Source organism: Anolis carolinensis, chromosome 2 (assembly GCF_035594765.1).
Source record: "Anolis carolinensis isolate JA03-04 chromosome 2, rAnoCar3.1.pri, whole genome shotgun sequence".
NCBI lineage: Eukaryota > Metazoa > Chordata > Lepidosauria > Squamata > Dactyloidae > Anolis > Anolis carolinensis.
This window is the reverse complement of record NC_085842.1, coordinates 187178452-187194434: the sequence shown is the minus strand read 5'-3', so window position 1 is coordinate 187194434 and position 15983 is coordinate 187178452. Positions and strand designations below refer to the sequence as shown.

At 41.8% G+C, this 15983-nt stretch overlaps 2 protein-coding genes across 12 annotated transcripts in view; one reads left to right on the top strand and one right to left on the bottom strand.

Annotated features, from left to right (window-relative positions):
* The first annotated feature begins 450 nt into the window (after positions 1 to 450).
* On the top strand, positions 451 to 10035 carry dnase2 (deoxyribonuclease 2, lysosomal). Of its 4 annotated transcripts, XM_062974111.1 has the most exons (8): positions 504 to 736; positions 3336 to 3493; positions 4386 to 4494; positions 5259 to 5436; positions 6154 to 6229; positions 6867 to 7031; positions 8672 to 8869; positions 9123 to 10035. In XM_062974111.1, the coding sequence occupies exons 2-8, from the start codon at positions 3469 to 3471 to the stop codon at positions 9518 to 9520; spliced, it is 1149 nt and encodes a 382-aa protein (XP_062830181.1). In that variant the 5' UTR covers positions 504 to 736; positions 3336 to 3468; the 3' UTR covers positions 9521 to 10035. The 4 variants fall into 4 exon arrangements, with proteins under 4 accessions (XP_062830183.1, XP_062830181.1, XP_062830182.1 ...); XM_062974113.1 differs by lacking the exon at positions 3336 to 3493 and having other exon boundaries at positions 451 to 574; XM_062974112.1 differs by lacking the exon at positions 3336 to 3493 and having other exon boundaries at positions 506 to 736.
* Positions 10036 to 10813: 778 nt separating this feature from the next.
* Positions 10814 to 15983, bottom strand: part of smarca4 (SWI/SNF related, matrix associated, actin dependent regulator of chromatin, subfamily a, member 4) — a 103084-nt gene continuing 97914 nt past the window's right edge. For 5 of the 8 annotated variants that reach the window (XM_062974067.1, XM_062974070.1, XM_062974064.1 and 2 more), the window contains 6 exons: positions 15633 to 15886; positions 13809 to 13917; positions 13198 to 13299; positions 12374 to 12506; positions 11667 to 11806; positions 10814 to 11330 (listed from right to left, as the gene is read on the bottom strand). In XM_062974067.1, the coding sequence (XP_062830137.1) occupies positions 11298 to 11330; positions 11667 to 11806; positions 12374 to 12506; positions 13198 to 13299; positions 13809 to 13917; positions 15633 to 15886 (771 nt within the window). In that variant the 3' untranslated portion in view covers positions 10814 to 11297. The remainder of the gene's footprint in view (positions 11331 to 11666; positions 11807 to 12373; positions 12507 to 13197; positions 13300 to 13808; positions 13918 to 15632; positions 15887 to 15983) is intronic. The other 3 variants (XM_062974066.1, XM_062974069.1, XM_062974071.1) reach the window with 1 other exon arrangement.

The window sequence follows — 15983 nt, the reverse complement described above, 5'->3', positions numbered from 1 at the left end:
GGTTATCTGGATTCTCTTCGGTTAAATATATTGTTGAAGGCTTTCATGGCAACAATCATTGGGTTACTGTGAGTCTTTTGGGCTGTATGGCTATGTTTCAGAAGCTTTCTCTCCTGACGTTTCTCCCACATCTGTGGCAGGCATCCTCAGTGGTTGTGAGCTAGTTTCCAACAGACCTCATAACCTCTGAGGATGCCTGCCACAGATGTGGCGAAACGTCAGGAGAGAAAGCTTCTGGAACATGGCCATACAGCCTGAAAGACTCACAGCCATCCATTTAATTTGATATGCCTGAGCTGAATGGTAAATCTACTCTTTCAAACACTTGATCTGTTCAATGGGATGAGGTCCCCCGCAGATCCTTCTCCAAGGCATGAACGGACTCCTGGGGAGACTCCCTCCCTGCCTCCCTCTCTCGGCCACCGGGTGGCGCTGTCGGGGAGAGAAAGAAGAGACCTGGCGGAGGCCTTCCCCTGAGGAGCCGGGGAGGAGCCCTAGGCGGCTCGGGAAGGGGAGGTTTCTCCGCCTCCGCCCCGCTGTTGGTGGAACCGAGAAGCCGCAGATCCGAAGCGGGGTGAGTTCCCCTTTCTTCCGTGTTTCGAAAGCGAGAGTCTCTGGGCCTCCCGTGCTGAGTGCAGCCAAGGCACTCGCCTGTGAAGTAAGAAGCAGGAGACCCCGCCGCCTTCATCCACACACAGAGGCAGCGAGCGACATGCCTCGAGAGTAACAGCGTCAGGTAACAAGACTGAAGAGGGACTGTAGCTGGTTACAGGTTTTATTTAGGGCCGATCCAGACAGGCCCTATATCAGACTGAGGTCCCTTCCACACAGCTGAATCAAATAACACATTACTTATCCAACGTTCTGGATTATCCAACGCAGTTTGCCTTTTAGTGGTCAATGTTTTTGTAGTCAATCTTTTCAATACATTGTGATGTGCTAAATTCGTAAATACAGTAATTACTACATTACATTGCTGTGTATTGAACTTCTTTTTCTGACAAATTTGTGGTAAAACATGATGTTTTGGTGCTTAATTTGTAAAATCATAATGTAATTTGATGTTTAAAAGGCTTTTCCTTAATCCCTCCTTATTATCCAACATATTGGCTTACCCAACGTTTGGTCGGGCCCATTTATGTTGGATAAGTGAGACTCTACTGTACATGACATCAATTTTCTGCCCCAATTTTTCCTGTCCTCACTGCCCTATATCCCAGGATCTGATCCCAGGTCTCCTGTTTATCCCAGATTATCTGGCAGCGCAGACTCATATAATCCAGTTTAATAGGGCTGTGTGGCAGAAGTGGCAGAACGTTCCCTTCTCAGCTGTATCCCTGCTTCTAGCACAATATGGTTTCAAACAGAGTTATATGGCATTGTAGATGGGAAGGAAGAAGTAGGAAGTGAGAGCAGGCATGTTTTCTGTTGCTCTGGAAACTAGGGGCCCTTCCACACAGCCATATAACCCAGAATATCAAGGCAGATAATCCATAATATATGCTTTGAACTGGGTTATCCGAGGGCTCTTCCATACAGCTGAATAAAACCCCACATTATCTGTTTTGAACTGGATTACATGGCAGTGTGGCTCAGATAACCCAGTTCAAAGTAGATCTTGTGGGATTTTCTGCCTTGATATTCTGGGTTACATGGCTGTGTGGAAGGGTCCTGATTCATCTGAAGGCAGATCCAAATGCTGGGGAGTCAGATTTCCTCTTGAAGTCTTCAAGGACAACAAGTTGAACATGAGCCAACAGTATGATGCAGCAGCTAAAAAAGCCAATGGGATTTGGGGTTGCATCAAAAGGAGTATGGTATCTAGATCAAGAGAAGTGATTGTGCCTTTGTATTCTGCTTTGGTTAGACCTCACCTGGAATATTGTCTCCAATTCTGTGCACTACAGTTCAAAAGAGATATTGGTAATCTGGAAGGTGTCCAGAAGAGAGCAACTAAAATGATCAAAGGTCTGGAGAACATGAATCCCTATGAGAAGTGTCTTAAAGAACTGGGAATGTTTAGCCTGCAGAAGAGAAGGCCTAGAGGAGGCATGATCGCTATGTTTAAATATGTGAAAGGCTTTCTTTAGGAAGAGGGAGTGGGTTTGTTTTCTGCTGCCTTGGAGACTAGGTCTCAATGGAGCAATGGGTTCAAATTACAGTAAATGTTCCATTTGAACATTAGGAAGAACTTCCTGATCGTATGAGCTGTTCAGCAGTGGAACTCTCTGCCTTGGAGTGTGGTGGAAGCTCCTTCCTTGGAGACTTTTAAGCAGAGGCTGATGGCAGTCTGTTGGGGGTACTTTGTACTTTTCCTGCATGACAGGGTGTTGGACTAGATGGCCCATGTGGTCTCTCCCAACTCTATGATTCTATGATGTGAGAGAGCCACACCTCTCCTTTATCATGTGACTCTTTTACAACAGCTGTAAGAATGCTGCAAGTTCTTTGTTGTTACACATTAGCACAGTTCTCACCAAACTTGTTGCAACAAGACTCTCTTAATGTATCCCCATTCCCCCAAACAAAACTTGGGGTAGTAGTGTTGCTGCCTTTGAAAAATGCAGCTGTTAAAATCTGTATCCAATTTAACCAAGGGCATGTGACTGTGGCTTTTGGGAACTGAAATTAAAAAGTCACTTGACATGTTTTGCTTTTGCCTGCGATTCTGTGAAAGTACTCCTTCACAGCACGGCTAGGTCTCTATCTACAGTGTTTCTCAACCTTCCTAATGCCGCAACCACTTAATACAGTTCCTCATGTTGTGGTGACCCCTGATCGTAAAATTATTTTAATTGCTACTTCATAACTGTAAATTTTCTACTGTTAAGAATCATAATGTAAATATCTGAAATGGAGGATGTATTTTCATTCATGGGACCAAATTTGGCACAAATACCCGATACGCCCAAATTTGAATACTGGTGGGATTGGGAGGGGATTGATTTTGTCATTTGGGAGTTGTATCCCTGACAGATGGCCTCTCTTGAAAAACTTGCAAGGAAGGAGCTTCCACCATACTCTGAGGCAGAGAGGCACTTTGAATAGCTCACACAACTATAGCTCTATGATCCCATTCCATTGCCATGGCTGCATCCTATATAGTATCCTGAGATTTGTTGTTTGGTGGGGTCATTAGTGGCTAAGAATTCTGCAAATCCCAGATTCCACAGGATGGGACCATGGCAATTAAAGTGGGATCATAACACTCTAATTGATCAGTGTAAAAAGTGCCCTGGACAGGAAGAAAGGAAGCAGAGAATAATGACTATGGAAAACATCCTAGTATCTGGATGTTCATTTGGCTCTAGCAGTTGCTTCTCTCTCACCTTCAGGAGCCCTCGGTGGCGCAGTGTGCCAGCAGGACTGATGACTTGAAGGTTGGGTTGCTGAAGGTTGCCAGCTTGAATCCAACTCAGGGAGAGTGCGGATTAGCTCCCTCTATCAGCTCCAATTTCATGCGGGGACATGACAGAAGCCTCCCACAAGGATGGTAAAAACATCAAAACATCTGGGCATCCCCTGGGCAACATCCTTGCAGACAGCCAATTCTCTCACACCAGAAGCGACTTGCAGTTTCTCAAGTTGTTCCTGACATTTAAAAAATTGGTTAGGAAAACATCACACAGAAATAAGGTGGGCAAGGCTCTTGAATTGAATGAAAACTAAAACAAAATACAAAGGAGGGATTGGAAACTACCCATAAGGATGCAATGAAGCCTCAACTACCCAGCCAGGAATTACAGTATATACAACACTACTATACACTGTATGGATAATTAAATAAAGGTTGTGTTGAGCCTGTTGAAGAAAAGGCTGAAGATGTCATGATTGTAGGGGGGGGGGGGGTGTCTGTTCTCTGTTACCCCACAAGGTAGGGTCATGTTGACTGGTTTGAAGTTACAGGAGGGCAGATTTTGATTGAATATTAGAAGAAATGACTTCCTGGTAAAAGCAGTTTTGCCATGGAACCCAGTGGCCTAGTGGAGTGGCAGTGCCTTCTGAGAACATCTTTAAAAAGGGTCTGTAGTCCCACTCTACCTGGTGGGACTGCAGAGGCGCGCAAAGTGCAGCCTCCCAATTCCCTTTGGAGAAAAAAAGTGCACTCTAGGGGGTGTGCAGGGCACCCCCCATGTTTGGCAATGCTCCCTCCGGGATGAAATGTAATTTTTGCAAACTTTTCCAGCACGAGAGCATTTTTTAAATGGGCATAGGTGCAGCTCTCCAAGTTCTCCTCGGGGTCTGACGTGGCTCCCTAGCTTTCCACAGCTGCCTCTCCATTCCTTGGGTTGAAATTCCTGCTTTGAGCCACCGGTTGGATTTGGTGGCCGCCCTATGAGATCCCCTCCAACTCAATGATTTTGTGGTTCTGTGTGCTTTTAAAGGACTGCCAAAGGACATGCTTCATATTCTGGTTCTCTCCTTAACCTTCCTCCACAATCTTGTTGACGGGAGTATTTCCTGCTATGACGACTCTGGAAAGCCTGTGGACTGGTGAGTCCATTATACCTGATCTATTTCTCATTCCATTTCAAATATTTGTATATTTGTATATTGCCCTTAAGCAAATATTTTGTATATTGCCCTTAAGCAAATAACCAGGATATTTTTTTTAGCAAGGAGGAGAAGAGCTGGGTAATGGTGGGAGACTAGGGGCCCTTCCACACAGCCCTATATCCCAGAATATCAAGGCAGAAAATCCCACATTATCAGTTCAAAGCAGATATTGTGGGATTTTCTGCCTTGATATTCTGGGATACAGGGCTGTGTGGAAGGGCCATGGATTTTCAAAGTTCCCATCAGTTGAATTACAAAAGAAGAAGATAAAATAGCACGATTTTCCTTCTCCTCCTCAGCCTTTTTTCCCCTCTGATGGTCATTAACTTTCTGGATGCTTCTTTGTACAAATCTTGATTACGTTTTTTCCATAAGAACTACAAATCTCTTTTCTTTTTAGATCTGGGATAAATCAGGTGTTACACCTCTCCTCCTAAAGTTCAATTCCTGACACCTTTGTTTCTAATATTATAGCCATCTTGCAAACATGTGACTCAGTTGAAAAATAAATAAAGACAGGTCAACCTAATCTATGGCCTCTTCCACACAGCTGTAGAAAATCCACATTGAACTGGATTATATGGCAGTGTGGACTCTGATAACCCTGATATTGTGGATTATCTGCCTTGATAGTCTGGGTTATATGGCTGTGTGGAAGGGCCCTATGATAAATTTGTGATCTGCATGGGTTTGGTTTTCAGGTTTATCGTCTACAAGTTACCCCAGCCTCACCATAGATCCCCAGCGGGGGGCATGCAATACATGTATCAAGATGAAAATACCCAGGGGTGGGTACAAGGCAGAAGTCTGATGAACAATACCAAGGGAGCTGTGGGTCGGACCCTCCAACAACTATACACAGTGGCAATACGGAGGCAGGTGAGTCAAAGAGAAGGGGAAAATAAAATCTGCCCTAACTATAGCCCAAACTAGGGGCAGCTAGTGCAACATGTGGCCCTGATGACAGAGACAGTTTCTGCCTGAGCAAACTTCTGTTTAAGCCAGACTAGCTGATACTGGTTCACTAGAGGTAGCCATCTATCAAGCAAGGTACAAGTTGAGCATTTTTTTGCCACAGACCCAAATGTCTTGGGTTGTATCTGACTGAGGCCCCTTCCACAAGCTGTATGAAATCCACATTGAACTGGATTATATAGCAGTGTGGACTCAGATAACCTAGTTCAAAGCAGAGATTGTGGATTATCTGCCTTGATATTCTGGGTTATATGGCTGTGTGGAAGGGCCCTATTAGAGAAAAGTGGAGTCGGCCCTTCAAATTTACTGGAATTAAGGACACAGAATGTCCGTGAAAGTGAAAAAACATGAATAAAAGTTACTATGTTTCTTAACTTGAGAGAACAGCTCTCTAGGAATCTCCTATCCTCCATCATGGCTCTGTTGTCCCTTTCTGCTGGATGTTGACCATATTACACTGGTATTTTCTCTAGGAATCTCTTGGATCAGGTTCTCTCTAGGACATAGAGATTCCTAGAGATAACATTTTCATCAAATCAGTGGATAATCAAATCTATAAAAGTCAAATCTGCAAATGTGGATTATACTTTTAACTACTTTTCTATTTTCTTTGTCTTCCAGGAAGAAACTGCCTATGTCCTTTACAATGATGCTCCTCCCAAAACCCATTCTTCCACCCTCAAGGGCCATACAAAAGGTAGTGTGTGTGCTCCAGATGCATCCTCAGGTACACCTAAGATTTACAGTCCTGAAGGATGAGAATTCTTCTCCATTATTGCTAGTGATGTCTTACCATCAACTTGGCTGATGTCTCTAGTGCAGTATGGTGGATTTCTAGCAGCCAGAACAGCTGTCAAGGGACCTACCCTGTTTCCCTGAAAATAAGACATCCCCAGAAAATAAGACCTCGTAGAGGTTCTGCTGAATAGCTAAATATAAGGCCTCCTCTGGAAGGTAAGACCTAGCAAAGCTTTTGTTTGGAAGCATGCCCGCTAAACAGAACACTAGAGCATGCAGGATTGGTACCATAGATGGAAATATTGGTACATGGAAATACTGGTAGTAACAAGAAATTCTTGATAGGATTCAGTTTGTCTGGTTATGCCGGTTTGTGATGACAAGTACTGTACAGTATATAATAAATGTTCATTTTTTGTTGAACAATAAATGTGAATTCTTCTTCATGGAAAAATAATACATCCCCTGAAAATAAGACCTAGTGCATCTTTGGGAGCAAAAATTAATATAAGACACTGTCTTATTTTCGGGGAAACACGATAGTTGTGGCTCCAAGGATCTCTGAATTTGTTCATCGCTGGTTTTTCCCTCCTTAGGTGCCATCCTTCTGGATCAGAACCAGGGTTTCTGGCTTCTTCATAGCACTCCTCACTTCCCTCCAAGTCTAGCTGAAAAGGAGTATGCCTGGCCCCACAGTGCACTGCTCTATGGGCAGACCTTCCTGTGTGTTACCTACTCTTATGACCAGTTCAAAGAGATAGGTAGGTAGGTGTGTATGAAGATGTCTGGGGATTTTGATGGGTACAGATTATAAACTGCTGGAATAATGGGAGTTGGGGTGACCTCTGTAGAAATGAGTTGGACTGATTTTCTGGTGTACAGTTTCCCCAGATATATATTAATTATATATTTAGGTACTCCCTTGGTATTCTATAGTGAACATCCATCAGAAACTGAACATAAAGTTCCACATAAAGTTGAGTAGTGGTTCTCAACCTGGGGTCCCCAGATGTTTTTGGTCTACAACTCCTAGAAGTTCCAGCCAGTTTACCAGCTGTTAGGATTTCTGAGAGTTGAAGGCCAAAACATCTGGGGACCCCAGACTGAGAACCATTAACCTAGAGGTTCCTATAGATATGTTATCTCAGGTGTTCCATCAGAAACTGAACATAAAATTCCACTGAAGGACCTAGAGTTTCCTATAGATATGTACTCTCAGGTGTTCTTTCATTTTTTCCCATTTCACAGCATCTTGTGCCTTTAACCCCACAAAAGGGCAGCATTATCCAGACAGAGCTTGTAAAGTTACTATGAAAAGTATTGTATTTCAGTTAATTTTGTTGTATTTAAATATTACCCTGTTGCCTTTCCTCATTACAATATTATAAAACCAACTTGCATATTCATTATATTGTTTGCTGCTTAAAAAAATTAGGATAGGAGAAAATAGTATTTTGAAAAACATCTGCCAAAATTCCTCTAAAAGTACCCAATATAATTTAGAGAAGTAACTGACAATCATGTCTTCTGACATTAGATAAACATTTTAATTCCCATGCATTTTATTACTTTTGGAATTACTATAATACCTTTTAAAATTAACATGGCAAAGGAGAACAATATTATCTCCAAATCTGAAGTGGGACAGCAGACACATAAGATGCCATATCGTCATCTTTACCACCACCACTGAAAAAATGTTTCAAAGTCGATTTTTTTGTTCTTGTTCTTCCAATAAACCCCTGCAATGTATTTAGAAGAATTCTAGTATAGGAGATATTTCCCTTTTTGCTAGGAAAAACCCCAGCAGTTTGGGAAGGGCTGTGAAGATAAACATAGGAGGGGCCATACTTTGATCACCTCTGATTAAAAGTCATTTCCCCCTAAAGAATATGCAAAACAACTCTGCCAGTCCTTTCTAGGAGGCAGACAGGCTGCTCTTCACCCTTGTGGGTTTCCAATCACAAGAAATGTTTCTGCATAAAATCTTCCTGAACTTCGTGTGCCTGGAGGTCTCCAGTATTTCACTTGAGAATGAGCCACACTCCCTCACTGGTAATTTCTGTGTTATCCCTGGAACATTTGGTGTTTGCCAGCTTTTGAGGAATGCTTAATCTGAAATATTTCCTATTATCTAGGTTGCTTATTTCAGCTTTCAGTCACAGTATGTTATAGTCCTGTTCAATACCCTCCCTATCTCCTAGGTAGCTTGGTGAGCTTTGAGGGCCCCAACATTTGACTTGAAATTGTCCTCTTGTCCTTACCTGCCAGGGTCAGCCCTGGCATATCTGGTGGTTACTTGCTTTTGTAGTTCTCTTCCAGGAGCCTCTTCTCTCTTTCTGGATGGAACTGCTGGCCAGTTAGCACACCTGACATTACACATCATGTTGCTTTGCTTCAGGGAAACAGCTTCTCTTCACTGAACCCCATGTTTATGATTGTCGTGTGGAAGGCACTTTTGCCCAGGATCTGCCAGCCTTGCTGAATGCATCGGAGGGGCGGCATGTTCAGAAAGAGCCATGGAATTCTAGTGCCCCACTGACATCACTGGGGGGCAAAGAATTTGTCAGCTTTGCGAAATTTCGTTTCTTTGGTGATGGTAAGTTTGCTTTTTCCCCCGTGTCTGGAGCAACTTGATAAACTACAAGTCGCTTCTGATGTGAGAGAATTGGCTGTCCTGCAAGGACGTTGCCCAGGGGACAAGTGATGGTTAATGATAGATTGAGGCAAAATGAAAAGGGATGTGATGGGAGCAATAGAGAATGATATAAGCTTAAAAGAAAGGTGACTATGTTATCCTCATGACACCAACTGTCTCCTGAAGTGTGTGTTTTGTGTATGACTCTTTCCAGATTTGTACTCTGGCTGGCTGGCCCAAGCTCTTGCCAGTGACCTCTATGTTGAGTTCTGGCACAGGTCTACAGGGATCCTGCCTTCCAACTGTTCTGGAAACTTCAGGGTCTACAATGTGGAGGAAGTGGCCTTCCAGGAGCCAGCCACAAGTTTTCCCTCCATGTCAGACCATTCCAAGTGGTGTGTGGGGACGGAGAGCGATCCTGGCTGGGCCTGTGTTGGGGACATGAACCGCAATTGTGCAGAGGAATACCGTGGAGGTGGCATCATCTGCTGTCGTGATCCAGCTGTCTGGAAAGCCTTCTATTCCTTGGTACAGAATTATACTGACTGCGATGGTGCAGGTGCCATTCAGTCTATTAGAGGAATGGAGCTGGAAAAGGGAAACAGAGACTAGCTGAAGAGGTGATGCACAAGTATCTCCTACAATCCAGTTTACTTTTCTACTATTTTATTCCCCTAAACAATTTTGCCGGGGGGAAAAACCTTTGATTTGAAAGCTGTTCAATAGTGGAATACAATGCCTAGGAGTGTGGTGGAGTCTCCTTCTATAGAGCTTCTTAAAACAGAGGCTGGATGACCATCTGTTGGGAGTGCTTTGGTGCCAACTCCATGGCAAAGTGGAGTTGGACTGCACAGAACTTGAGATGTCTTCCAACTCTATGGTTCTATTTCAGGGATCAGCTTATCTTGATCTTCCAGGTAAAACCCCTTACTTTGTGTTTCGTGCTTCAGCTCTCCACAAACCATGCTGCCTTTTGTTAAGCAACAGTACTACCAAGATGGGGGTAGTACTTCCAGAGAAACCCATATTTTCTCTGGGTTTGCTTATTTTGTATAAATCTGTTTCCACTGCCAAATGTTCAAGTATGGATTTTTATAGATTCTGTGAATACATATCAGTGCAACAGATGGGTATTTGCTGCATGTGTTGTTTTTTACTCTGTTCATACACCCTTACCATTCTCCCCCCATAAAGCAAGCTGAACCCCATTCCCTTACTAGGTGAAAATGTAGGCAGCTGCCTCTAGTCTGCCATTTCTGTAACAAACTGGAGTCAGAATACAGAGAAGAAAATTGATGTGTATGTAACATGATTTTTGTCCTGGGTTATAAATGTCATTTCTGAATTGGTTATATCATCAAAACACGGAAAAGGTTTATTTAACTGTTTTGCCGGATATCCGGTAGTACATTTTGCTATAGTTTTTCAATGAATATCTCATAGAGTATCAACCAATTCAACATAGTTTGTGGCAGCCACTAAAAAAGTTTCTAGAGTATAACAAAGTAAGTACTTTCAAAGTAAGTACCGCACAATTAAACAGGAAATAAAACTTTTAAACCAGGAAGATAATTTTTTTTCAAATTTTGTTACATAGTGTGATCATTATCTTGAACAGATAATGTTGTTTCTGTAAGATCAGCTATAGTGAAATCCATCTTGATGTAACTGGACTGAAAGTTCAGGAGACTGGAGTTCAAATACGTGTTCGACCATGGAAATTCACTGGGTGACTGCAGACAAGTCATTTGGCATCAGACAAAATTATATCTGAAGACATCATGTGGTAGAGTCATCATAAGCCAGAAATAACCAAAACACTCAGCAAGGAACAGTATGAGGAACTGCTCGAACACAGTCAGATCACAGCTTTGCAGAGAGGGAAAAACAGATGCACAGGCAAAATTGAGAATTTGTTTTGCTTAATTTATTACTGTCTGAAATCCAGTGACACTGACACAGTTGCCACTGCTACCCCTCCTGGCTTGGTGGGCAGCTGGCCATTCAATCTGTTTCATAAAATACAGTACTGGGAAGTGGACTGCTACACACATGCACCCACAGGTTAAAACTACAGTGATTCAATACTACAACAGAAAATAGGACTGCCATAAAAAGAATATATATATATGTGTGTGTGTGTGTATCAAAGTGTTCCCCAATTCATAATTCTTTTCTTTAAAACAGTTAATGATGTTACAAATGCTACTGATGTGAGGACAAGGCAAGACACAAACAAGTCCCACATCTTCACTGCAGTATAAATATGGAAGAATTTTATACAGTTTACCCACATCTGACACTATGCTTCTTGCTACCCGTCGCAGCTAAAGGAATTGAGCATCTCAGCTTTAGAAAGACTGATGCTTGAGGTTTGTGCCATGGAATGTCAGTCATCTTCTGTGCCACTTCCTGAGCGATCCTGCAGAAAAAAGATATAATATTTAAGTGATATTTTAATATGATTAGGTTCAGTTATCTCCCTGCTACCCACCAACACTACATGCACAATATATTCTTACAACAGTTGGGTAAAAAACAGTGAGTTACCCAAGTATCTTAGAAGGATAAGAATCCTAGATACTATTTTGATATTTTCTGTATTAGCCACATGCTGAATGGAAAGATTTATAACAAGAACAACATTTGTGTTGCCTGCCTAAAATAATTATTTTTTTGGCCTTCATCCGTCACCAGAAATGCACAGCCTTCTCCAGAGTAGCATCCCATTTTTGAGGAAATGAAACTGTCCAGTTACCTCTTCTTGCTCTTCCTCACTATCATCATCACTAACTACTGGTTTGGCCCGGGACCCACGGCTGGTACGTCTGCGGCCCTTCATCCGGTCTTGTGCTTTCTCCTTTCTGCCCAGCTTAATCTTCACTTTGACAGAACGAGCTGGAAGGAAAAAGATAAAATGGTGAGCCTGGATACCTGGCTTGAAGAATGCCTTTCCTTTGCACGCAGCACTTTGTAATACAGTACAACTGTAAAACTTTGTAGTAAGGTTAGTTTAATTTCATACATACACCTCTGTGTTTCATCTATTCACCAGGAGAGAGTTGAACAATTAATAGGTTGCCATATTAGGGTTTTCAGTTGCTTGCTTCTTCCCTTTATGGCTTAATCTGCTTTATTTTGTCATCTGAATTTTACTATCTTTTTATTCCAAATATAATACAGGTAGATTCTGACCAAGTTGATGGAACAAACAATCTGCGCATGAAAAACCTTTTCACATTTCTCTCCTTAAGAAAAATTGAAATCATCTTGTGTTTGTATCTAGGGAGAGAGTGGAGCAATCAACATGGTGTTCTCTTTTCATGTCTTGGCCTTTCTCCCATTCCTCGAACACAAGTCCTCAAGCTTGATGATTAGAGAACAAATTTAAAAGAGGAAATCAATGCCCCCAACAAAACATGCAGAAAAGAAACTTAATAGAGGAAATAGCAGAAAACTGCTTACATTCTGATTCAGATCCTTCCTCTTCTGCCTCCTCTTCCTCTTCACTTTCTTCACCCTCACTGTCTTCTTCTTTTTCAATTTTCTGTCTCACGCTAGTAAAGACAGACTGCAGCACAATGGAGTCCTCATAAATCTTAAAGAAAGCAATAGAGATTGATAATCATGCTTGGTGCAGAGGCTATAGTTCCATAAAAGTCATTATTAGATTGTACTGCATTTTAATACTTAGGACAGAGCTGAATGTTCAGAGCTCTCCTTATGCATATTTCTTGTTGATTTGTTTCCAACAACACAAGTACATTACTATTATTATTCATCTGTTGCTGCTGGTGGAAAGGACAAGATACAAGAGGCTACCTGCAGTTATCTTTAAACCAGGTCTTTACCTGTTCTGTTACACTGACTTAATGAATTCAGCAAGAACTTTTAACAACAACTAACTGCTTATTTAAACAAGGTGAGATAATAACCAAAAAGGATACAGCAATTTTATAATTTAAGATAAATATTCTGCAGGCCACTTAAGTTCAAGAAATCCCCACATCACAGAAAAAAAGAGCACTCTGTAAATTCAACATTTGTTGCATGTATTCTGCCCACCCTTCCCTGAGAAATGTCATCTTTGATGTCTCAAAGGACAGACAGCACATTTTTTCTAATGACAGAGTCTTCCATCACCTCTTGACAGTTTTGATTCAGTTCCAGAAAAAAAGATCTCATTCACCTCACACTTTAGAGGTGCTAAATGATGTGAAACTTCATTTTCAAGATCAAATACTGCCTTTCCCTGGCTGCATGTTTGCTAACATTAGGGAAAGTCTTACCAAAGAGCCTTCAAGGTTGAATGTTTGTGCATTCTGACACAACAGCATGACATCCTTCTCCAGATCATTTAGGCTGCGGTACTTATGGTTCCGGATGCGCTCCTGAAAAAGGGTGCCAGGAATGAAATAGCATATGAACCTACATTGATCACTGGCTATCAGAACCTGAAGATCCACTACTTTGTCTGCTAGGACTTTGGGCCCTCCTCATTTATCCTATTAGTAGCCCACCTTTTTCGCAGTCTGTGACCCAAGGTGGCTGACAAAAAAGGTAAACAAAACACAGGTAAACAAAAAGGTAAACAAAACCTCATATCCACAGATTTCCCCATCCATAGCTGAAAATATACCCCACCCCCCAAAAAACCCCCCAGATTTCAATTTTGCCATTTTATACAAGCGTCACCATTTTACTAAGCCACTATATATCATGACAATTGCACACCCATGGTGGGAGATCCTGGAACCAATCTCCAACGGTTATCAAAAATTAAATAAGCACTCCTGTTAAAAATTGAATGCGTTAATGAAAATTTATTTTGTTGAAATGGAAGTCCCTTTAAAGTTCCCAAATTTAGACATACTGGATGAAATGTAATCAACCACTTTACCTTTATCTTCTTGAAATCCACTGGCTTGCGAATTAGTTCATAGTACTCTGGAAGCTCCTTACGGGAAGGGAGTTGAATAAAGACTTCGCTGAGTTGGCGTCCACTGCTGCTACAAGACAAGCAAAAAGAAAAACGATGAAAAAATGCCTGTCTCCTCTGGAATAGGTCAGTTTGCTTGCACTGGTTGTGAAATTCTGACAACTTACATTGAAAAATCTGCGCTGGTGGGTCAGAGTTGAGGAACAAGGTTTATTCTGTGAAAAAGCTTTAACACTGTCAGGATGGATCACAATCGAGAACAGAGATGTAAGTACCCTGCTACAGGAAAAAGATGCAGCAAGTTTGGAGGTGAACTATTATCCATATGAATAGCTCACAACCTGGATTGCCAAAATTCAGCACTTTCAAGGGCTGCCAAAAACTTTGCTACACAGTTTTAATGTATCTAAAACAAAGTATAGTAAATGAAAGATGAAAAGTATAGCAAGAAGTTGCTACCATTCCCATAGCTTAAGTAGTCTATGTCCCATAGAGGCTTAAATAAATAGCATAATGTGGAAGCAAATATACTGTGAGTGTTTGACTTGCAACCTAATGCTGGATGGTGGAAAATCATGTTCATGGTTTTAGCCATGCCCATTTCCATGATGCTGTAGTATGTTCCATTTTTCTTCAGAGTTTTATTTCTACTTCCCCATCAGCATTCCACTGGCCATGGTCAGTCCTCATTGGGATCTTACAGTTGTTTGTCCACTACAGTGTTTTGAGAGCTTTTTTGTACTTCATGCAAAAAACAATACGTCCTTCCTCATGTGTATGGAAAGTGCCATAATGCCTCCCCCCAATTAGCACGAATACAAGTAACAGTAGACAATCCTACAATTAATGTTTCATTTCAGATTTAAAAACTCATACAAATTCCTTCTTCCCAGCAACATCTAAACTGAATATTTAAACCAGTGGTTCTCAACCTGTGGGTCGCTAAGTGTTTTGGCCTACAACTCCCAGAAATCCCAGCCAGTTTACCATCTGTTAGGATTTCTGCGAGTTGAAGGCCAAAACATCTGGGGACCCATAGGTTGAGAACCACTGATCCAAATTGATTTTTTTTTAGTCACTAATGTAGTGGATTTGAGTGTTGGACTGCGACTCTAAAGACCAAGGTTGAAATTCCTGCCCATTCATGGAAGTGATCTTGGGCAAACTACTCTCCCTCAGCCTGAGGAAGGCGAAGGCAAAGACAAACTCCTGCAGAACAAATCTTATCAAGGAAAACCTGTGAAGGGTCGCCAAAATTCAGAAAATCACGAAGACTTAGAACAATTCCTCCAAAGAGCACCACACTCATTTATCAACTCTGCCCCATGTCCTGTGAAATGGTGAAAATGAAATGCAAATTATGCACACTTGGTTTCCAATTATTCTCTGTGCATATGATTTTAACTCTTTTCTTTTTTCTTCTCCCATCTTTGTTCTTTTGTAGGGGCCTTTTGGGAGGGGGCTGCATTTTTCTGACTCTCCATTTGTCTGAAATAATTCAATGGCCTTTAAGTGGGGGATATTTACTGTTACTGCTTATTGGTCTATTAATAAAATGAAATTACGTTGATTATAATGAAGAAATCTTTACATTCATGACATCTGAAACAGGCATGAGTCTTAATAGGCTGCCTATCCATTTTTAAAGCACAGTTTAGCAGAAGTCAAATGACTCCTTCTGGAGAGATTTAGCAAAGTAGACAAGTGCCTGGAAAGCAGAAACATGGATGGAATATTTTGTAAAAAAAATACATTGGGAAAGAAGTCCCCCTTTTTTTCTGTTACCTGTCCTTGTATTTGATCACAGCATCAACTATCTTCTTCATTTTCTTGGTGAGGTTGGGCGGATTTGGAGAGAGCTTCTCTGCGGGAGGCCTGCCACGCTTCTTCTGCTTCTTGCTGTCCTCGTCTTTTTCCCGGCTGCGTGTGCTGGTGGTTGGGGTAGATGAGCTGACATCCACATCCCTCTTGCGTTTGCGAGAAGACTTCTTCTGGCGCACCTCCTCCTCAATCTCCTCCAGGGTGCCTTCTTCAATGGCCTACAGTTAGGAGAGGCAGCCAGTCAGCCAGGTACAATGAACAGACCGGATGAAGACACTACATTGTGAAATGTTTTGACATGGACAGTCACATACA